At 34.9% G+C, this 25,751-nt stretch overlaps 2 protein-coding genes across 2 annotated transcripts; both read left to right on the forward strand.

The window, feature by feature from the left end:
• Positions 1-378: 378 nt before the first annotated feature.
• On the forward strand, positions 379-1,479 carry LOC149774481 (sex peptide receptor-like; the record flags this gene model as incomplete). The annotated part of the gene is made up of 1 exon (XM_089945178.1): positions 379-1,479. A coding segment is annotated over one exon (756 nt), but the record flags the coding sequence as incomplete, so codon positions are not given.
• Positions 1,480-19,081: 17,602 nt separating this feature from the next.
• Positions 19,082-24,738, forward strand: LOC149774482 (sex peptide receptor-related protein 2-like). The gene is made up of 2 exons (XM_089945171.1): positions 19,082-19,174; positions 23,316-24,738. The coding sequence occupies exon 2, from the start codon at positions 23,346-23,348 to the stop codon at positions 24,585-24,587; it is 1,242 nt and encodes a 413-aa protein (XP_089801297.1). The 5' UTR covers positions 19,082-19,174; positions 23,316-23,345; the 3' UTR covers positions 24,588-24,738.
• The last annotated feature ends 1,013 nt before the right edge of the window (positions 24,739-25,751 follow it).

Below are 25,751 nucleotides of genomic sequence, written 5' to 3' on the forward strand. Positions count from 1 at the left end.
GGCAGGGGAAATTAAAGTCATACGTTCTAATGGGGAAACGCTGTATCCAGGAATGTAATAAATGCTTATTATCACGCTCGTTCGTGAGAAATGGGCTGTCGTCGTCTAAATGCGTATTAGAATCATGTACGTAATGGAACGAAATCTAGCTTTGACAGTACAGTACCTACTTAAACTATTTTCAGGCTTGGAAAACATTCACACAGCTCAGTGTAGTTAGATGGCACATAGAAACAGCAGCTTTGAGATACATGAAGCGTCTGATATGCTTCCAGACAATGACATATCCTGGACAAATTCCTCTGGTTATTCTGCGGAGAATGGTAGCCAAGACAATCAGATGAACCATTCTATTATTTCAATTTCCTCTAACAATTGCATAATTTTGAAGAGAAGGTATATGTCTACGTCTGGACGTTCCTGGTTATTTTAACGGCTTTTGCAAATGTGCTGATCGTAGCCGTTTTCGTCCGAAAAAGCATGCGATCAACCACCAACCTAACCCTTCTATTCATTGCAATATCGGACTCTCTAACTGGACTTGTGACCTTACCTACGTATATACATGTCTTCACCAGTGGAATGCACGGATGGGTCAGTCTGAATGAAGGCTGGTGTGAGGCATTTATGATCTCTACGTTTTACATGTCTAAGGCTTTCCACACTGTGTCCATATGGCAGACATTGTTGCTTGGATTTCAGAGATTCTTTTGCGTCTGGTTTCCATTCAAAATAAAATCTTGGTTTACCACTCGCCAAACTTTGAAAATAGTCGGCGTCATTACTATACGTGCTTTTGTCATCGAAACGTACCACCTTAATAAGAAGGAAGAGTACAGTCTGTGTGAGTGGAATATTGAAGTTCCGTGCATTGAATATTGCACCTATCTGTGGATAACCTTGCTTCTTGTGAATATATTGCCATGCGTGCTATTACTTGCCCTCACAATCCTAATGATTCAAAAGTTGTTTCATAGAAACATTCGAAAAGGGTCCATAAGTGCTGAGAAAAGTCCAGAGAGGGAACAACAAAATAAGAGTCTCCATTATTGTGGTCTGCATTGCCATCATCTTTCTGATTCCAGAAATCCCATACGGTATTTTTCTACTGGTGACTGTAATCAAAACACATAGCGGTTAAGAAATACTGGCGCTAAGAGATAATCGTCTTTTCCATATTGCATACGAAATTGCATTGTTGATAAGTTTCCATGCAAACTTTTGGGTCTATATAATTATTAACAGATATTTCAGGGACGTGTTGAAATCGATGTTCCTAGATAGTATCAGAAAATTGCTGCCAAAGCGTACAACCGTCCCTGTTAATACTGTTTCCATGGAAACGAGTCAGAGTCAATCCAATAGCACAAAGGGAACGGATGTGAACGAACACTCTACTTTTGTGTAGATCTGCATCTTTATTTAGTTAAAAATATACGGGTACGTCTGTTTATGAAAACTGCAGTAAGGTAAACGTTCTTCTGAAAACATCCATGCGCAGGGTTCAATGTCATAAATTTCTGTAAGATGCTGCTTGACCCTTCAAAATAATTCACATTGGAAAACATTACTTCTAGACAAGCGGACGGATGAAAGAGGATATAGAGTTGGCTTCTAACAAGGAATCGACACATCTCACTGATACCAAAATTTAATCAGATGGAGAACTGTGATAACCTCTTTTAATAATTTACAAATAGATAACTCCGAAGAGTATGTATTATCAGAATTGTTTGGAAACATATCCACATGAATGATCGTTCAATTTTCTATTACAACTGGATTGAATGTGGAATATAGTTTAATGACTAATATAGGATAGAATGGAAAATGTCGAAAATGCAAAATTCAAACACAAAAGAATATCAATTAAAATTACGTTTATGAACTTTTACATGCCGTATAAAATAAATGGAAACATTTAATTAAAAATCGGCAAATATAAGAAGTTATTTCATAAATGTTGATGGGTCTGGTTTAGAAAAAGGAAAATCGTAAGATTATGCCTCTGCAAGCAATGAATTATATCTGTTCTTAATTATTGTAATTAACAAATTTCGTGCATATGATTGCATGTATGTATGTATGTACGTATGTATGTGTGTGAGTGTGTGTGTGACAGTGAGTATGTGTGCGACTATGCGTGCGTACGTACGCACCCATGCATGCATGTATGTATGTATGCATGCATGCATGCATACGTATGTATGTATGTATGTATACTGCACATTCGTGTCTTATAATGCTCACAATGAACAAAACACAAACATATACATGTATGTATATATGTATAATCTTTTGCGGTAAAATAACTAACTATATTGTACATGAAATTAGCATTTTTTGGATATATTTTTTAAATTATTTTTATTTTATGCTTAAAAGCGTGTTGGAGAGCTAAAGTGAATAGCAGAATGAAGTAACTGGTCTGTAACGATAATATCGGATGTTTATCCTTTATGCTGTTTTTTGTACATTTGTACATTTGCACAGGGGGCCCCGAGTGGCCGAGCGGTGGTTCTTTCCGGGGATTTCCCGGGTTCTTCCTCCATCATTAATACTGGCCGCCATGTATAGCCTATCGTGTGCTGAAAAATGGCGTTAAACCTTACAACAACAACAACAACAACACTTTCACAGAAAAGCTATGAATAATAACATAATTTCTTTACCTAATCAGATGAAAAAATAAACACATACATGGGAGAAACAAAATGAAAAAAAAATAAAATTCGTAGTGGGATTCGAGCTTGCTTCTATTGCCTTACATATTTCTTTCCAGTGTATAAAGCGATTGTCATCATGGCAGATGACATGTGTGTGTGTGTGTGTGTGTGTGTGTGTGTTTATTTTGCAACGTTTAGTTCTGACCTTATACGTAGTAGGTTTGAGGCCATATAGTCTCAAGCATGTAAGCCAAGGATTCAAACGGTTTCATAGCCTCAAAGAGAATGGTAATGCTACAATGGTAACGGGGTAAAGGCTAAAGTGGTTTTCACTTCCAGCTTTTGTTGTTAACAAAGAGAGACAAAGAACCACATATGAAACATACAAACACAGATGAAAATGATTGAGTAATATCTCTTTTTTCTAGAGATGTTGGTGGTCCTCAAAACGGTCGTTTGCGTTTGTTAACTTAGTTAACATAGGTGGCATCACGCTGGTATTATCTTCTTCCCAAATGTCGTCTCACAAGTAATCCATACAAAAAGAATCTCGTCAGACTTGTCTCTCGCCATAGATTGGTCTCTTTCATATAGCTTTTCTCTCTGATGCGCGTGATCGAACATGATGATCTGACTGACATATATCAAATAATGTCCTGGTTAAATGCATCTCCGAAATAAGTGTTTATGCCTCAATGCTAGCCAGTGTGGTGTACATCTTGAACGTGTTGAGAACATATGAAATAATGGGACAATGCTATTGTGTGTGTGTGTGTGTGTGTGTGTGTGTGTGTGTGTGTGTGTGTGTGTGTGTGTGTGTATTGGTGTACTTGCGACGACCTGATTTGGGATGCACACCAACATTTCGAGGACATGACTGTATTGTGAGGACTTACCAGTCCTCGAAATGATACTTCGAAAACTGGATGAGAATGATCATAAGAGATGAACGTGTTATTGTGAAAGTCCTCACAAAGTCGGTAATGATTTGACAAAGAGTTACACATCGTGTTTATAGTACACACAATTTCCGTTCTTCCTTTGGCGCTTCAGTTGTGTGTAAACGCTTAGTCAATCAGAAGGCGTGTGATTCCGGACTGTCATTCAATCTCAACATCATTTCTGTGCAGTATCACTGTAAATTTCGTATACCGATAAATGCGACTCATAAAAAATAGTTACTCGTATTATTAATGATTTTTAAAACAAATAGTTTTGTAATAATGGTAAACAGGTGATTCTATCAAAAAGTACCATATTTTAAGCCAGGTGCGATTGATATATTGCGTTGATTTGGTGTGGACATGGATTTTATTCATTCGAGACTTAATACAATTAACTCTTGGAAGATGGCAAGACGCACTGGATCAGAGTCTTAAAAGACAAAAAGACTTTTTAAAAAGTTGTTTGTTATATTCGTCTTCAACAGCTGTTCGTTCTTTCATTCATTATCGTCTGTGACAACGTGCTTGTGTCCCGTTCTACCAATGAGCTTGATGCACAGTCATCGTATCATTACTCATATGCAACTATCAGTCATACACATAGTATAAAATAATATTATTATTTTATACTAATATATGACTGACAGTTAAATTATTAGCAACGATACGAGTCCCTGTGCGAAGGTCTTGATTATTAGATTCTCATGTCACAAACATTTCACATTAATGTCACAAGAGCGGGTTAATGAAGAAGTTGATCTCTCTCTCTCTCTCTCTCTCTCTCTCTCTCGTCCGTTTCCTTTTCAACTTGATTTTTGAGAGAATGAGAGAGAAAAGAGCAAAATGAACTCTGTAGTTAAGTAGAAGAAGACTAGTGGGTTCTTTTTATCTTCTTTTGTTATAGAAAGTAAAAACATCAAAAAATTCAGACAGGCAAGGAAAAGAAAATGGAATATCTCAGTGTCAGTACCTGATACCCCCGTCAAATAATCAGTTGGTCCCTTTCAAGCTAGTACAGTTCTCACTCTTGATGATACAATATATCCTCCAATATAAGATAAGGCTCTGTACATGACAGACTCGTTGATTAACAAACTCGGTTACTATAGTCATACCTCCCCGTATGTTTGTACCATGCCAACGATTTCAATAACGGAAATCTTTAAGGTGATAAACAGTGCAGATTACCTAGTCATTTCCTTCAATGAACTTCTAACTTGAATGTCACCAGAGTGGCAATAACACTAGCATCCTCCGCACCTTTCACGCTTAACGGTCTTTACATACTATCACGGCGGCATACTGCGTACACTATTGGCAAGTCTCTTTTCCTCAGACAATATCGTGACGTATTTCTTAATATTTGGTAACTGTCAGATAATTCCGTCCATCACCATAATGTTGAGAGTTTAATTTTGAATTCGTTGCACACATGATATAGAAAATACATCGTTTGTTAAATCCATGGGAAAGGTAAATTTGTAGTTGTCATTCATTTATGTTGCTTGATTCGGCATTGTAAATATCGGAAGCTGACGACATAGTATTTTCCTCCTATGCACATACATGAAAATGAACTTGTCCAGGAACTGGAAATGACTCGCAAGCATGGTCATATTTTACAATGAAAACTTCGTTTGGAGTGAAACGAGCAGAATATAACTGTGTTAGGGCCATCCTGGGCATAACTAGGTTGGAAATTATAAATCAGGAAGTAAAATGATTTAGTTGATAGCATCTTTGATCTCATTTGTGCTTTTAAGTTTTTTAAATTGGAGGGGGATTTACAAACAAAAGGTGATGTATATTCAGACTCTAGTTTAAGCTCGAGTTAGGGAACTTGATGTTTTTACTCAATGGGATGGCCATGTCAACATGTAATATGTCAGAGCACATTCAAATTAACACGAATATTACTGCATAAAATTAATTCCCAAATTTGGAAAACTCTGCATATTGCTATATACCTCTACACTTCCACACAAAGCTCTAACAAACATTATAGTACTTAGGACTATCCCATACATATATACGGTAATCAGCTGTCACTTGTTATGAGTCAGCTATGAGACTACAAATATCAGTAATGGCCACCATATTGCTTGCATCAACGTACAGTGTTGACAACAGCTTTCTAGGGCAAATAAATGTGTGGTATCTCCCTGCTATTACTATCACACGATTAACAGTTGGCATAGATTAAGCATCTTAAAACGTCATTGTCCTGTGCCATAAATATGATATCCGCACACAGAGCTAGGTAACGTTTGAGTATAAACATATGGTTCCCACAGACAAATCTTGGCTACGTCATCCATAAATATATGGCTTCCAAACTACCCGAGATAGGATTTGTCACACTTCACACCTTCAAACAAGTCTACTACTCCCCGCGCCATCGTTGCAATATATGCTCCAGTAGAAAACGATGTTTTAGAGTAACAACAGTGGTACGTAGAAAACTCAAATTTACAAGGAAAGTGACACCACAAAATCACTTTAGCATTCCTAAAGATTTTCTTATATTTATCATAATTTTGATTGGGGAGAGATTTTGTCTTGAAAGCAAAAATAATAAAATTTGTGGAAAATCATAATGGTATTATAATAAATTGTTTACCTGTTAGTAAAAGAATAGTAATTAAGATTTTGCTTTTGACTCGTTTTTAAAACATTAATTGATAATGTGCATATGCAACTCATGTCTCTACAAATGCAGATAATCGGAGACAAAAGACAAAGTTACAGGAGAAGATTTTAATTTCAATTTATTATCATTCATACCTTTATCTTCGAATGAACTAAATTGTGTAGGTCAGATTAAGGTTGATATCAATATTCTTTTAAAAGATTATTGAAAATTTACTTGTAAAGTAACATTACTTATCGTCAGATTTAAGATAATCCCACTTTCATATGAAACAAATGTAAAGGACGCTGATACAGCTATGAAATGTATCATAAAAGTATTTGTTTCTTGTAATATGCACACATTACAGTAAGAAAGAACCACCTAATAAAATCGGTTACAACAGCTACTCATGGAACTTGAGAATTCATTACAGTATTCTAAACAGTGTTACTGATGTAGGTGCTCATTGTCTATCACATTGCCATCGTATGTTAAGTAGATATGTGTTTTAGGCAGAGGACCGTTTCCTCATCGAAATAATTATTGAGGACTTTTATGAGAACGTAACTGATTTAAAACAGGATATTTTGTGAAATTGATTTTTTATGGCAACTAAGGTTTTTGTCATTTAGAGATTCATTCTCTATAGAACTGGAAGTTTATGGCTTTGGCTTAAAACAGTGCATCATCAAAATATTGTAGAATGATACAGTTATACTATCACTTTTAATGCTAACATCTCAACTTTCAGGATTTTTTAAAATAAAAATCGAATATAACGTTATCCCACAACATTACCATGAGTTCATTTTTATGTCAAAACGTATTAATTCTTTTTTTGGATTTGTTGTGCACCTGGAGATCTTAACCCTTGAACTTGTTTACTTTCTTTTACTTTATACAATTCATATATTATATGGCTATAATGCCATATAAAAATTAAAAATTGTACATGATGTTTACAATGCATGGAGATGACATTCACTGGTAGCTGTTGCTGTTAAAGTAAATTGTTAGTATGTTACAATACTATATGTGTCAGTGAGAGCTCATGATCGTAATTTTAATGTTTTCTATTGTCAGTATTTGTATCTTTACATTGCTTAGGGCTGTTCCATTTAAACATAGACGATACACAGGGAAGGCAGTTTTTAAAAACTATATGCCATTATACTTTGATTTCACAGAGTTCATATTAAAATGATAAGAACATTTTAAATTGCATCTTCTTGTGGAGAACCCCACTTTAAAACTATCTTCTCTGGGCCCCATGTATGTTTTAATGGAACAGCCCTTACATGGTAAACAGTTGAAAAATTCCTATTTAAAATGGTATCAATGTTTGGTGAATGTAACATCTGAAAGTAAAAGAGATTATTTTTATGTAAAAACTACAAGTCAAATATGAAAACAAAACGGAAGAAAATGACTATAGTACCATGGTTTAAGGAGGAGTAGGCAACTGTAGAAAGACAACCGGGACAATTTATAAGAACTGCTTCACTACCAGGAAAAGCAACATGTGAAGAGCCACAGAGAAAGGAACCTATTACCAAACAAATGACCACGAAGCCAGATTAAAATCATAATTATAAATTCAAACTCAAAGCTATGTTAAAGCAAAAACAGCTAGAATCTGTACCTTCCAAATGATGAATATTTGATGGCCTATAAGTTGATACGTTTGGATTATAAAGTCTGGACTTCGTCTTATACTCCAAATCAACATGTATGTGGATTGCGTCTTTCAAATCATGTTATCGTATATCGTGTATTTTATTATTATGTAAAAAAGTATTTTTCTCCAAAAATATAGAAAAAATGTGTAAAATAATTTTCATTTTGGGAATATATAGCGTACTAATCAAATTAGGGCCTGACATTGAGAAGGATTTTAAAATATCTACATGATTTTTGGTATTAAATTAAAGTGCATCAGATGTAATTGCGTTAAAACAGCATTTACTAGTAACATATGTTGTTTACATTTGACTACATATATGTGCGTTAGAAAATGAATAACCACTAATGATTGAGTTAAGACATTACAGTTAAAACCTGTTTGAGGTCAATGTCCGGCAGACAAGATCAAATTAGGAAATGAGACTAACCATGGGGTATTATGAATACAGAACCGTGTAATGTCAGGTGCTTTCTCGCGCAAGTTTCTCAACCAGTGACTCATTTTGTACACGTCGACAAAAATGTCATTCAGAGTAACAACTGGCTTGAGCAAACATGACAAAAACCCACATGCCAATTAACTACAGGAAGTGTACCTTCTCTTACTCTTATTTGTTGGGAATTGACAGGTCATTATGCATACAAATAAAATTAAAAATATGATAAAATAGTAATTTTTGGGATTTGACCTAAATGGAGTCTATATGGATATAAATATTGTAAATATTTAAATATTAAACTGAAATATAATGGTATGTATTTTATCAGTTTACATTCGCTGTTTAGTTTATTATTGTTTTATCCTTCACAAAAGCTGAATGGAAGAAAAGGCCAGAGCAATACCTCAGTTTTGTCTTTTTCAATACTGTTTGTTCCACATAGCATCGTCAATTTTCCATAAAGCTGAGGATCAGCACCATCAGATAAACAGGGCAGCAATGTACAAATTAGCACGAAATGCGATCGAATGTACATGCCTCTCATCAAAACAAAACTCTGGAAAAGACATTTTAGCATCAGTGATGCAATTTCCCTATTGCCGGTAATCTGATGCATACTATTAATATTCCAGAAAATTGAAAATGCTACAGTGAATTTCACACATCATTGCGAATTTTATCCTATATGTAACACATTAACTTTTCAGGTCATCTGTAGCTAAAAAAAATACCTAATTTGTTTTAAATACTTTGTGTGAAACAAATTAGGTACTTTTAGTTACATTTGATGGTGCTGATCCTCAGCTTTATGGAAAATTGACGATGCTATGTGGAACAAACAGTATTGAAAAAGACAAAACTGAGGTTTTGCTCTGGCCTTTTCTTCCATTCAGCATCTGCTTATATATGGATGAAGTATAGAAAATGTACAAAATTCACAGTGAGTTCTAGGCCGACAAATGGAGTAGATTTTTCTGTTTTGATTACGATGTGTTCTTAGATTTCGTTATTTTAATTTGATTAATTTGTATTCAGTCCAAAGAAGTTTAAAATGTGTTCGGATCTATTGTTTTGTTATTTGTACGTTTTCATATTTTTCCTAAGCCAATATTTTTCATGGCACCGAAGTAGTTCTTATATTTTTGTCATTCATTAAAAAAAAACATTGAAAGTATTACCATGTTTCAAAAATGTAAAGTTGAATATTTCGATAAGACAAGAGAGTGTTGTATCTGAATTCATGATTACTTCAGCCTGATTGTTCATTTCTGTTTCTTGACATGCTGTTTCAATTCTGCTTCTTTTTACACATATGTTATCCTGTACATATTTGTCATATTAGTCTTAAGGGCGTTTGAATTTAAATTTCGTTACCCATTGTAGATTGAGACACGTATACTTTGGTACGAAATATACAGCAGTTTGTAAATGGGACATTGCATACTTTAAATGCAAGTCTAGGGCAGTTTCATTGTTCCAACTTAAGTTAGTCTGACTATTTGGACGGCAAAACTTCTCAAACATCTTTCAGATGAATCTGTTTATGCAACAGTTCTGTTTATCAGACGTTTACAGTGTCAATAAACGAGATTTATGCCACATCTACATTCTTGACTTGTATTTTAGCACTCTTTGTAGAGATTCATTATCTATAGAACTGGAAGTTTATCACTTTGACTCGACAAATTATTTTTTTTTCAATACAGGACTGTGACATTGACAGCTTAAAATAAGAGCATTTGGAAAGGCTGTCCTTACAATGTTGCTTACTTTTCAATCTGTAGCAATCATAAATAACATGCACTTTCTGGTTGCAATAAGTGCACTTAGGAAGAAATAAAGATTCCTTATAAGTCGCCTCATAAGTATAATATCTAAATCATGCATCAGACTGAAATTTGAGAGTACTGTTTCGAGGCTGAGATTATTTGCACCAGGAAACTGCTTACAGTAAGACTTACAGACAAAATAAACTTTTGAGTCAAGGAATAATCATCAGCTGTAAGAGCAGTATTTTCTAGCGTTTCAATATTTTACTCGCCACTTTCGGTCCTGACGTCACTATGGACAAAATTCTTGAACCTTTCAACTAATATAAGCTGTCTGAAGTTATGGTAATCTTGATCAATCTCTTTGGCAGAGCACCACCAATCCAGTATTTGTTCTGTTTCTCTTGTACATTCGACATGGGTCTGTCCAGTTTCCACTTTGAAATTACTAACCTGTGTTGATATATCTCAGGTACCAACTCATAACCCCTCTTCTTTTTTAGTTTCATTTGCCTATCGACAGTTCCGGTGGTTCTTGCGGTTAGGGCGTCTGCTCAGATGCAGGAGGTCGCTGGTTCGATACCCAGACGAGTCAGACCAAATAGTTGTAAATATTGCACTAATAGCTGTCTCGCCTGGCGTTCAGCATTAAGAGTTTCGTGTTAGGAATGGTCGGTCTGGTGTTAGGATAATATGACTGGACTCGAATTCGTGCTACATGTCTGCAGGATGATGCCACAGTGCAAGTCATCACTATATTCTGCAACATTGTAGAAATCCTAGCGATATTAATGATTTTTGTAAATAAAAGTTACGTTAAAATTGCAAATCACAAACACATTCCATTTGCATAGTTTGTTCTCTCTCTCTCTCTCTCTCTCTCTCTCTCTCTCTCTCTCGTCTTTCTGCATATTTCCTTTTCTTCAGTTGCATTGGTCTTTCTCTTCTTCAAATACATGTCAGCATTCATGATAACAAGTTCCAATAGACAACTTGATTATGTGTCAATATCATTGAATGTGCTAATATGCCAACATTCTTCGTGTATCACGGTGATATAATCCTAAGCGTCTTTGAATGATTTCAGTACAATTCCAAAATAGTGATTTAGTCCAAGAAGTAATTATGAGCACCTTGAAATTCCAGTAAATTATTTAAAGAAATGAATCCTCTAAACTATTAACTGAAACACAACCTAAATTGAGTCCCAAAACCTGATGTTAAGACATGCAATAAAGTGGGGCTGCTTACTTCACCCATTATTAAAAAATCTTAAGACGTATTACCGGAATTAAGTTGAATGTTATTTTGAGAATATTTTGAGTTTTAGACAAGGTCAAGTCTCTTACTAAATCTTCAGTTAAAAACATGCAATGCAGCAAGTACACTAGGAATTTCTATGAGGAACACCAGTGTCCTAAATTCATACTCAAATTAACATGGTTACTTCCAGTATTAATGATCTTAATATATAATCTAAAATCCTAGAGAACTATTAGCTATGTATTATATTATTTACACAAGAAGAGTTTTTTTCTTTCTTCTTCAGGTAGGCATTAAACTCAATTACCAAGCTCAATCTCACAATTTAGATATACATAACAAATTATCATGGATAAAGGCCAACACAATACAAATTAAATATACATCACAAGCATTGTTACTTGTTGTTAAAGTTGCACTTTTAAATGTCAGCGATATCTAGAATATCGGCTACTTCCCACATATATATTAAGAGAAATAATCCTTGCATTGTCCAACTGTATAATATGTACAAGGAGAGACAACCATCAGTTTTCCATTTATTGCAAAATGTCACGGAATGGTGTAAATGTTGTTCCTTAAATACATGTACTCGGGTTTCGTTTCTTTTCGCTGTACAACGATACCCGATAGTGATTATATATATGGTCTATGTATTTCGAAATCGTGAGTACGATTCGTCCTATGCCACACGTGCAAGGTGCCTTTCTCTAAGGCAAAACGAAAATTCTAAAGGTATAAATACGTTACTGCATGTAAAGGACCTTTACAATACTAATGGTTTTGTCAGCAAGCGGCCTGCTAAAAGGATTCGCACAACTCCAGCTGTAGGGCTTTTTTTGATGGTAGGAATATCCGGGGTGTCCGGAGTTGTCAGAGTGTAGAAACGTCCGTGTGTCAGGAGCGTTTAAGGTGCCGGAGCGTCTAATGTCTAGCGTCCGGAGTGTCCAGAGTGACTAAGGTGACCCAGCTGTAGAGCCGTCAAAGGACCAGGGGGTCCGGAGGGTCTAATATTTCAAGTGTCCGGAGGGTCTAATGTTCCGAGTGATCATAGTATTCCGAGGGTCCGGAGTCTATATCAGTTGTGAAATTGATTCGGAGGAGCTGTGGAGCAGATATGGTGCACGGGTGACGGAGTGCATCTCCACACATGTATTTTTAGCTGTATGCTAATTTTGGGTTAGTAAGACCCAGTGTATTATTCAGGACTGGAAGGATAGATTGTATATCCGTCCTTGTGTTTAGTGACATAATTTCGCTACCTGAGCGAATACATTTTGTACTATGTGTAAAGACTTGCATCGTTTACTATTTGAGTGAACTATATTCATCTTTCCATTATTGAATCATTTGTGAAATCATTTATCCTGTGTTTTAGGGTTACTGAACTAATTTATTTGTATATTTTTTCCATCTTTGAAACTGTGCGTTTTTATGTTAAATAGATCCAATATTTCGATTATAAATACGCACACATCTTCAAATTCCACTACTCATATAAATCGCCACATTAAACCATATATGTGTCGTCAAAACGTGTTATGTTGTCAATCCGAAATATCCCACCCGGTTATCTTGTTACACAAAATACCGCTGTAACAATGCATCACTTGAGAACAGAGAAAAGGAAACTGAAGTATACAGCTACATGGAAGTTCCCTTGCTACTATTGGTCTAAAAAAGTATTTAAAATTACAATAGAGTATGACGTTGCTCAAGGAGAACTGAGAAAGTAAATGGAAATGTACAACTGTACTGAACTCCGCTCCTATCCGTAGTCCAAAATTGTTGGTGAATAATTTGGACCAATGAGGAGGGGAATTTTTAGCACTTGTCATATTCTTCTCAGGTAATACCTTGTTTCGACGGTGGTATTTTGCATTAAAAATCCAATGAAGTTGTTTAGACATTCACATACTCGATCACTTTAAGTGAACTATGCTCATTGGAATTATCATAGAAAATGTGAAGATAACACATTGTATAGATGCATTATGTACTGCTACAACTCAACCTTGAGGATTGCCATGACATTTTACTACACTTATTCGAATTGTTTCTAAATGAAAATGATGTCACTCAAACATTCAACATGGCTAACACAGCATCCAACTCGAACATATTGTTCACGCTACTCCTGAGTGGAAAGACGCACCAATAAGAGGTTCTCACCAAAATACTTCTTGTAATGTATTAGTCCTAAATTAAAATGGTGCCGATCTGATAAGTATGGATACCATGATAGGCATCTTTAAAATCGTTTTGCTACCCCATATTATAAAGTTATATAGCCATCGGCTCTTCACGGAAAAACGTATGTTGTCTTGTTTATCATGCATACAAACAGCGTTGATCTGATGTATCATATGGACACATCGGTGTTGATTATGGTCTATTAGTTGATCTTTTTTAGAGGGAGGAGGGATCACATTTTTACGATATGTGATCTGAAAATGTTGCAATGCAATACATTACATGTAAACGATTTAATATTGATGATGTCAGATGTTCAACAAGTAGGAATACAAAAATAACCGAATCTGATTTCGAGTTGTATTATGTTGCTACCTGTTGTGCTGAATTTTCTTTTCTTTTTATATTCAATTTTTTTCTTCTCTGGATTACACAGAGCTCTGATAAAATGCTTGGATAAAAACACTAACTTAATACTGAAGTCAACCCGGGAACTATATTACTGTGATTCAACAAAGGATTGTTGACTCATCAACACTATTTAAGCCATAACAGGCACGTCATCACCTTCAGATTTTGGATTTCTTCGGGATTTGTACTGAGGTTTATTCAGGACGTTAAAATACTAAGACTTGTGTCCGTAACTCTTTGATTGTTTTTGGATTTACTTCGCAATACCGTACGTTCTTTCTCTCTTTTTTTTGTATTTTAGAGAAATTAATTATTTGTTACAAAAAACTGTAAAGCTTGCTGTCGTTCACTCTTTTATGTTGCTTATTGCAAGAGTATAGTCTCGTAACAATATATATGAGTGTGTGTGTCTTCTCAATTGAAATTCCATATATAAATAGCTTGTATATTATTTTCAATATTAAGTTACGTTATTACATGTATATCATAGTTGTTGATGGATACTGCCAATGTCAACAAGGCATTGTTTAAACTGGTAAATATCATTCTGTTTCTATAGAAAAGATTTTTATGTTTGATATCGGACAGTAATCTGAGCGAGATTGATAATTTCAAAGTAGTGATGAAAGAAAGTATTGCCGCTGATTGATTATATTAGAGGACATTTTAGATCGCTCCACTTGATATATATATATATATATATATATATATATATATATATATATATATATATATATATATATATATATATATATATATATATATATATATATATATATATTTCTTATGCAGGCTTTAGTTACTCATATAAGGGACATATAATCACCAAATGATGTTTAATGGAGCAACGAAAAGAAAATAATATGCGATTTGTTTTTGGAGCATAGTAATGGATAAATTCATCACAATAATGATGTAGCTTGGAATTCTTTTCGCACGTAACGGTGACGAGACTCTTGAGTCTTTCTCCTTTGTATCGGTGACAAATCTAGTGAAGCAATGGTGATGTTTGTCATGAGTAGAAATATTCATCTTCCAATGACATATTTCATAAAGACTGTCAGAGTAAACTACATTATAGGAAGTAATATCAATTGTATTTATTAAAATTACGAATGACTAGTTTTATCCCGAATGTACTGATCTGCTAACAGTCCTGGTGCCTCAAAATGATCAGTTATTGATCCCTTGGAATAATCCAAACAAATGTGTTCTCTCAAATAATATGTAAACATAACATTAAATACTTCTTAACAACAGCAACTACTACATTGTAAATAACACTCCAAAATAGGAATCCGAAATAGGAATAAATCCGAAATAGGAATGAATTACTTACTCATTTCTCTCCTTACATACATCCCCGAGTGTCTATTACGAAAATATGTCGCAATATACCCCAAGTAATGGATCGTATTTCTCACTCTAATATTTCGCAATATCTACTCCAACGACATAACCCATCCAATGGAAATATTAAAATCCTTATAAGAACCTATCACCTAATAAGTAATTACCACCAACATGCCAACAGATTCAATATATTGTTTGAATTGAGGCTTTCAACACCTATTTAGAGCTTAATGGCTATTAAAATAGGATTTATACCAATGGACAACACATTAATTGCGTACTGATTCGATTATTGATAATTACTAGAATTTACAAACATGCACACAACGTAGACACAGCCATGAACTAAACGTTGCAAAATATATTGATATACACAACAACGTTTTAAAGCACGCATCAATGATCAATTTTTTGTGCAAAACAAAAGTACGGTTGTTGGTCATATTATTCAGTTTGTTAGTTGCATTTAACTTCAACCTGTACGAAAATAACCAAACATACCAGTCACGACCAGAGGATTAAGTGTATGCTGACTGCTCGTGAAGTGATTTGATTGCTGAGATCCTGCTATCTGTTCCAACGTCCAAGCGGTCACTTCTAGAAACCACTTAACATTTTCCTGTAAATAATTTTAACAAGAGCTGACACGGTTAAGCTTATTGTACACTGCTTAAAAATACTTGGCAAAATCATTATAAATGTAGAACTACCTGTGTGTTGGTATCACACGTCCTTCACGGGGACAGAATCTTCCCCTAGTTTCAAACCCTATGACTCTTCAGCCCGGAGAAAGTGTTTCATTTTCTAGAATGGGATTACTGAGACATACGGAAAAATTACTCTGGTACATATTTGATGATATGTACACGAAAATCACGCTGCCAGTTTGACTTGCATGAAATAGACAGACGCTAATAATCCTAATTGTGAGATTTTGTTATAATTCAATAAAGTCTGCAGGTGTTCTTGAATGGTATTCGCTGATTTTCGTGTGTATCCGATTATAACAAAAATCATTTAAATAAATATTTTGTGCAATTATTTATTGTTTTATTGAAAGTTAGTATCATATGAAAAACGGTTTTCCAGATGACTCCAATGTGCCCGTCTATGCTCATCGTGAGTTTTCAGATGCAATCAGTCTTATATTTTTTAAGAGTTCTGAACATGCAAAGTCCTTTCCGCGGGTAATTATCTCGTTTTCTGCATTTTCATCCATGGCTCATTGTTTATGGAAAACATAATTGTCATTCTTGTCGAGGATGACATTAAATTATTCCTTGGATATCGTATTGTTGTATAGCACCTGTGTCACGTGGTCGAGGATCATATTGAACGTTGCTTTGATCTCGCTTTTTGTTGTCAAGTATTCTCGACTTCGTATTCGGACACCGTATACCTAATCAACGGCGATCAACAGCTGACCGCAACACAACAAAACGATTTCAGGGCCGGCTGTGCTTGAAACACGATAATTGTTGACAATAAATCGATTCCTCCGAACTGCCTGTCATAACCATATCAGAGTGCTGTCGACCGCATTGACGGTACGGGGATGCTTTTTGTAGATACCACGCAATTGCTCAGTCTCAGTCTAAGCACGTAGGGAATTCTCAGCCATCGACATTTCTTTTCAAGCTAAACTTATGGGAATCTTCAATATTTTAGTACAGCGGCACATTAAAACTCCAGTGCGGAGCGTAGTGTAAATGTTTAATTGTTTGGGATGTGGTGGAGGACTCCTCTGAAAACAGTTAAAGGTAAATTCCAATATGCGTCGCAGTAATCTGTCGAAAGAGCATATCAGAAACACGGCTTTCATTTCCAAGCAAATCGCAGTTGTTTTAATTATATATTTAGATCCGGAAAAGGCATAGTTTTCAACAAGCTTGTCAACAAGATGGCAAAGAGTCACAAGTATAGTGCCTTCTGTTCACATGCTTTAGTGGTTACTTCTTTTTCTGGCCGATCATTGTAAAATTAAAGAACACGTTCTTTTCGAAAAGAACTGTGCTGATCCTGCCGATGAGAAGAGTGAAAGATGGTTTTCCATGCCCTCTAAGGATATGTTATTGCTAAATACGCTTCGATGAATATCAGAATGTTTTGTAGTAGCAATCGAGCCAGAAAAGACGCTGAGGGCAGTATTTTAACTCTTGTTCCAAGCGCTGTTACCCCTAGCCAACAGCCGGTTTGCTCAGGGTACTACGAGTACAATCTAGTGATCAAGGTCTTTATGATTTGCATTCTCGTTCCATTACAATCTGAACTGATACTTTTCAATCACAGCTGGCGGAGATTCTCCTCTTGCAAATAATTTGTATTCCTTGTCGATTAATTGTTTTGCAAGCTGTATCAGTACTCCAGAGTAAGTATTGTCAGGCAGCTTCAATGAGTTGTATTCCACGTCTAACTGCACGCCCCTAGCTTTGTTGTATTATATGTGGTTACCAATTGCGAAAACTTAAATGTGTTCCAGTGAATGAAGATTCTGTGAGCTGTATGCACCTAATAATGTTTCTGGTGAAAAAATTGACACAAAGATGGTTGCAAGGCTTTCGTGTTAGGCGTTAGCAAGAAAGGCAGTACTACTATTATGGACCACTAATACCACGGCAGTATGGATGCTCAAATAATTTGTATTCCATGTGTGCCAAGTAAACACTGGCAACAGCGACGGTGATGATATAGTTTTCCTTGCGTAGTACGTAACTAAAACAAGGTTTTAAGCTTTGATTAATATCTCAGCTTTAACATCGGCGCTGATGACTGCACTGATAGTACTAAGAAACACAACCATGCAGACTGAATTCTCAACGTAATGTCCCAAAAAATGTTTGCAGCACCAATGACAGGGACCAAAACAACCCAAGGAAAGCCATCACATGTGGTGAATTCAGCTAAAATACATATCAATAAGTCATAGATGTCACGATCACATAAAGTATTCTTGTAGTCTTCAAAATGACACAATAAGCCTACATATTAATATTCAATCGACCGCATACGAAATCTTGTAGTAGGACATTTCTTCGAGAACTAGAATATAGTATTGAAGCAAGTAAACAGCAAGATTAGTACTGGCTATGTTAGATGTGGTCATCTACCGGCGCCCACCTCATCAGTTTGTTGGTTTATGTGGATACTTGCGATTCTCTCATGTATCATGGAGCCACAACCATTCGTCCTCACAACTCTTCCACCACGTCTATCGCATTTCCTTTTATAGAATATGTCACATCGGGAACCTCTAGTTGAAGCGTTGTTGTTTTATTTGAGCTGGTATAATCACATTATTTGTTGCTCCAAAGGATACTTTCCATGTTATGTCAAATGAAGATGTAGTAGACTTAAATGATCAGATTGGTAACAATGTGTGCTAAATTTTAAATGTATTGCATCCCCACGATATTAGCATATGGCTAGACTTTTTTCAAAATTATATAGAGAACACAAAGTGCAGTTGGTACTTTTTCCTTCCGATCACCAATATTGAATTTCTCCTTATGGCTTTATTGACCGACAATGTTAACATCCCCTTACAAACAAAGCACTGGGTTGTATCAATCCTCTTAACTACTTAGAGAAATGTTGATCGGTAGTTGTCACTTCGACAATATTTCAGACGTAGACCTGCTATGTTGAACACATGTACATCAGGAAATTAAAGACACTTTATCAGATATGTACGCCTATGTTAAGTGGACACATTGGGTGATATGATTAAATGATACAAAGAGCATCGCTTAACGTGCAACAGTTGGACAAGTATTTCAAAGAAGTCGGAACATTTAGCGACAAGGAAACTTTTCTAACCTGGGTAAAGTATAAAATGTATTCATAATACATGAGTTAAAAGTATGTTACTGTTAGTGTGCTCTTTGCTAATTATTGGATATCTACGTAGTTTGAGGTATAATAAAATAAATAAGTCGAAACATTATATTGTCACAGTCTCTCTTGACAATTTCCAGATTCTAGATATGATGCGAAATCAAGGTAGATTTTCTCCCAATTATTTATATTTAAAGGCGGCAAACGTTTATTTTCCTGAGTCTTCTCCATCTTATCGTGCCAACGCTTTGTAGACAGGTAAACTTTTTTACTGCACCGATAATTGTATAATAATTTAGGAACAACACCTACCAATAGTTATCATCAATGTAATACCTTGTATGATGTCGTTTGTTCAAATGATTACGATTTAGCATAAGACATTTATTTTCCATAGCAAATATCTGATACATATTGATAGCAATTAGAGCGTAACACAGTTTACTTGCTTAGTTAATTTAACAATTTAATGATTGTGAATTTCCATATTATGATGTGTGGATCGCTTTTTGTATTTCTACATTCAAACCTAATAATGTGGCCTTACTAATCTGGTAGTATAGTTCAGTAAGAGACGCTTTACCTACTTTTTGTTTTTGTTTCAATCAACACTCGTCCATTATTGAACTGCTCGACTGCTGTCAAACATGAGCATGCTTTTGATGACCATTAACACAGATTGTTAACCAGGCTTTCTTATTTAATTCAATTAAGAGTTTGTCCATACATTTTGTACTGTTTGTCGAAGGGTTTATATTGAAGTTTGTTTATAAACGTACAGGTGATACTGCAATTGAAATAGAACCAGATCATGCTAAGTATAGATGATGACACTGTATATCTAATAAAACTAGGCCATGGTAGATAATAGGTAATAACAGTTTGCATGATTCATTTTGATAATTATGTTAAATGAACCAATTCTTAAACTCAACCTGATATTCATTTAATAGTTTTATTTTTAATTCTACTTTTTGGTTTTGTTGTTTACCGGCATTTTTTCATTCCTTCACAATACATTCAGAACATGACAGTATACTGCATGTAGTTTTGACCATGTAGTCTAAATGTAGACACGGTGAGAGCGAATCAGAAGAATTAAGAATTAAATATGGAGAACACATATTATCTGAGGGCAGATTGATCTCCTAAATGGGAAAAGAAAGTAGCCCCCAAAGTCGCTTTGTAATAGTGGCGATATCACTTTTATTACGATAGAGACTAAATTCAATTACATGCTAAATTAATTTACATATTAACTTAACACTTACTTCATCCTGCATTATGTAAATTACATTCCGTTATTTCTTGCCTTATTGCATTTGGTTGTTTTCTTTATTTACGTCTTGTTATGTTGTGTTAAGTGTTTTTTCTTACTGTATCCATTTTTTTTTTTTGGGTTAATGTGGTTAACCCCGTAAATTGATTTTGTTTTACTTACTTATGTTGGTTTTGCAATATAAATGCAATAGCAGTTTGAAATTCAGCTATTGGTTGATTCCTAATAACTGGGACCACTGGGTCGTTAGACAAAGGACAGGGACGAATACTCGAATCGCTTTCTTATTTGGTTCGACTTGTCCTTTCTGAAATGACGCGAGCCAAACTGTGATATCAGTCGTGTTCAAAAGTTTAGATTTTCTAGTGCTCAATCTAAGGTTGTGAATTATGTAATATTTTGTATGCAACTTTAGCATACAGTTGTGATGTTTATTTACGGATCATAACAGTAACACGATCACAAACGGTCTGGAGTAAGGAAACATTTGCCTAGAAGGCTAGTGAAAGAGTTTGAACCCTTGGGCTTCCACTTTAATCCGACCCTACGCATCCTGTCCCCATTCAATGACGACACTCGTCGTGACTTATCAAACACTTATGCAATGAAATGTATATTACATTAAATAAGCAAATGAGGAAATATCAGATGAGGTTAGAATTTTATAATCTTATTTCTGACACTAGAACAGTGCAAGTTACCTAGACCATGCCTGACAATTATCAACAAACATTCGCGTTATCAAAGCAATAACTATGATGTAGGTGCTAGCCATCACGTACATATTTGGTATATATTACATATATGACTGTTACTTATCACATACGAATGTAGTGTTGAAGGGGCCCTTAGTCGCTGAGTGATCTGAAACGATCTTATTTACTGATTAATGCCATCTCATCAATGTCCGGTCAACGTGAAAAGTGAAAAAGCTGACCGATAGCTACCCATGAGTCAGTGGCTATAATCGTTTTTTCCGGGTTCTTCTTCATCTAGCAATTACTAATTTCGCAAACAATATACACATGGCAGAATACATTTTCGTATCACACATGTGACAGTGTCACGTTAAGAATTAACATAATCTAAGAAATCAACATCCTTATTGTCAAACCCATGTAAGCGCCACTCACCATGGCGAGAGGTTCATCAGCATTATAATCACTGATAATTAAATTTGTTTGCTCAATATCCCTGCCTTAAAAAAAAAAAACAGTTTGCAACACAGTCTGTAGAAACATCACGCTATGAACGGTAAATCATATTGATTGAGGAAAGTAAATTTGATTTATACACCTATGTTGTTGTTGTTGCTTTTGTTGTTGTTGTTTTTGTCGTCGTCAAGGTTCGTTATGCATCATTTGATTTGAACACGTTGGTACTTTGGCTTCTATTGCTAATATATTTATTTGTAATTGTGTGTATAAAGAATTATGTTTTCTTTTACTCACCGTGGAATTTTCATGCATTTTCACAACAACCAGAATTGAAAACTTCACGCTGTACTTAATTCCTCGACATGACTGCATAGAACTACAGTGTTGCGAATCTATGGTCTTAAACTAATTAATAGAAAGAATCGAAGCAACAAATTTAGTAAATTTAATGACTCATTTATTTCTGTAAATTACAAAAGTGAAACCGTAAGAGGAAATGTGAATTAAGTACCAAACAATCCTAAATCTTCTATCACAAGTCTGCAAGTAAGGAGCCAAAAAATCCTAAATGTTCTATCACAAGTCTACATGTAAATATTGTTCCATATGAATTTCAGTATAGAATGTGTTGATGTACCAATAGTTTTAAAAATGCTAACTGGTTTGATGAATCATAATGTATTATATATAATTCAGAATGTCTTAAAATGAATTGACAATATTCCGAAAGTAGAGTTTTAGTTCAAACCGTCAATGAGCACGTTTTAATTTCAATTAATAATTTAAAAATTATTTCCGCTCAAATTACGTCTGAACACAAAAGTAAATATTACAGCTACTGAGCTTGCAACAGAATAGTTATTCCGTCATTCTATATATACAGACTATAACGTGACCTATGACGCAATATTATTTTCCCGAAAACGTCACTAATTTTAAGCAAAGCCAGGTTTATAGAACATTCTAAGTTGTTATATAAGGTTAGGCATTGAATTCAAACCAAAGTAAACATCTTTAAAAAATTTAAAAATCAGATAGGCGCAAAATATATCCTCAATCACGGACAAAGGTGAATAACACAATATAAATTAAATATGCAAAACAACAACCAAAGGATATTTCTAAAGTATACTTTAGAAACAATTTCCTTCATGATTCCATTGAACCAGCAACCTGTGATTATAAGCAACCAATTATAAACCAGATGTGATTGTCACGCCTTTGTTCCATATCATCTCTGTTAAGCTTTTGATATTTACAAGTTATTAATGACGTGTGATTATCACGTTTTCGTTAATCGTGTCTTTCGTGTTATGTCTTATTCTTTAACTGACCGCCATCGTTTTTCTATTCAATTAGAAGCCTCATTTGATAAAAACTTTCTAACTGAGCCATTGTTTGCAGGTGAACCACACAAATCAAACACTGTAACGAACTAAACGTTATAAGAAAGGAAGTTTATAAGAAAGCATTTGGAATAAATAGTAAATAGAAATTTGGCCTGGTATGATAATGTCAAACTTTCTAACAGAGAAACCGTATCCAGGAAAGTAATAAATTAATATTATGAGTTTCATACGTGAGAACTATCATGACATCATCTAAATGCATATTATGATCATGTATGTACATAATACAATGAAATCTTGCATTGAAAATATAGTAAATACAACGGCTTAAAATATTTTCAGACTTGGAAAAGATAGATTCACGTAACCCAGATGTCTCATAGAAATAGCAGCTTGGAGAACCATGAAGAGTCAAATATGCTTCCAGACAATGTCACTTCGTGGCCAAATTCGTTGGAAAATTCTACGGTAAATGGTAGCCAAGACAAAACTCATCTGCTTTCAAATCCTAGCTTAGATGCTTACTACGAGGATTCAGATTCTCCCTATTATTCGGTGTTCTATTACCAACTGCATGATTTTGAAGAGAACACTTATATCTACGTTTGGACATTCCTGGTTATTGTAACGGCGTTTGCAAATATGCTGATTGTAGCAGTTTTCGTTAGAAAAACCATGAGAACAACCACCAACCTTATCCTTCTTTTCATCGCAATATCGGACTCTCTTACTGGACTTGTCACCCTGCCTACGTATATACATGTCTTCACCAGTGGGAAGCAGGGATGGGTCGGACTGAATGAAGGCTGGTGTGAGGCATTTATGATTTCTAAATTTTACATATCCAAGGCTTTCCACACGGTGTCCATATGGCAGACGTTGTTACTTGGATTTCAAAGATTTTTCTGTGTTTGGTTTCCGTTCAAAACAAAATCTTGGTTTACCACTCGTCGAATTTTGATCGCATTAGCCGTTATCATTATATGTGCGTTTGTCATCCACACATACCATCTTAATGAGAAAAAAGCAGACAAAATTCAAGGTTTCTGTCAGTGGGCTATTGAAAATCCATGTGTGGAATCTTGCACCTTTCTGTGGATAACTCTGTTTCTTGTGAATATACTCCCATGCGTGTTATTACTTGTCCTCACAATCCTAATGATCCAAAAGCTGTTTCATCGAAACATGCGAAAAGAGTCACTCGGTCTTGAACAAAATCGAGAGAGGGGCCAACAAAATAAGAGAGTCTCCATTATTGTGGTTTGCATTGCTATCATCTTCCTGATTCCAGAAATCCCATACGGCATTTTTCTACTGGTGACTGTAATCAAAACACATAGCGGGCAAGAAATCCTGGGACTAAGAGGAAATCGTCTTTTCCATGTCATATACGAGATTGCCTTGTTGCTAAGTTTCCATGCAAACTTTTGGGTCTATATAATTATGAACAGGCGTTTCAGGGACGAGTTTAAATCCATGTTCGTAGATATTATGAGAAAATTGCTGTCAAAGCGAGCCACCGTCCCCCTTACAACTGTATCTATGGAAACGAGCCAGAGTCAATCCCATAGCACAAAGGGAACGGATGTGAACGAGAAATCTACTTTTGTATAAACTACATCATTAATTAGTTACAAATATATCGGCATGTGAGTTTATGAAAATTACGGTGATGCAGACCTTCTCTGAAACTATGTGCACCTTTCCCATATTAAGTCAATGTCAAAACGGACACATTTTGATTTATGATTCCACAAGCTATTATATTATATTATACTATATATATATATATATATATATATATATATATATATATATATATATATATATATATATATATATATATATATATATATATATATATATATTCATTAATAATCATGTTAAAGGAAATCATAATATTCATTTAATATTGATTAGCACTTCTATAAACTTCTATAAACATTCATTTGAGTCTTTTTATACTGGTGGTTTTCAATTTTGCATGTTATGCATAACAAGAAAAAACGTCAGAATACTTGTAAAGAAATGAATATTTTTCCTCAAGAATTAAAGACGCATTGATAAGCTACATTTTATTGTACTTCCTAATGAGACGATACAGCCACACTAACAGCGACTACACCTGCCTGTATATGTATTGATTAGTCTAACACTTTGCGGGGCTCCCGCTGGTTACACCTTATGGTTTCAACATGTTCAACCATAATCAAGTTGTATATGGGTTTCATTTGGATGCTGATTCAGATCGGAGCCCACTACCCCTTCTCGCTGGGCACCTAGTGATAACTTCACTTTGAGACGCACGCGGGTTACAATCGAGGGCTCGTACAGACTCGCTTGTTATGCGAGGTGAAAGTCATTCATTATAGTATGCTTCAATGTAGATTAGTAATCGAAATCTCAAATCGCTATTATCATTCTACTTTATTTAATTGAGAATGTGAATATTCTCTCGTGGACTTATTCCTGACATATATAAAAGTGAAAAGGCGCTTCGTATAATTAATGAGTATTCACAATTTGATTTTTTTCGACACATTTAAATACTGCCATATCAATAAAATAAAGACTGTTTTTTCTTGTTAACTATTGTTTTTGGATTGTGAATTTTTGTATATGTACTCTTGCTGAATGTATTCCACCATCATTAATTTATTTATGTAAGACTTTGTTCGTGTTATCTTTCTCAGCACTTGTATCCGTATCGGGCATGATTAATCTATGCTTATATATAATTATATGAAACCATATTAGTTTCTTCTCGTTCTCCATGTA

The sequence above is a fragment of the Sinohyriopsis cumingii genome, unplaced genomic scaffold (genome assembly GCF_028554795.1).
Source record: "Sinohyriopsis cumingii isolate HCF-2022 unplaced genomic scaffold, ASM2855479v2 utg000229l, whole genome shotgun sequence".
Classification (NCBI taxonomy): domain Eukaryota; kingdom Metazoa; phylum Mollusca; class Bivalvia; order Unionida; family Unionidae; genus Sinohyriopsis; species Sinohyriopsis cumingii.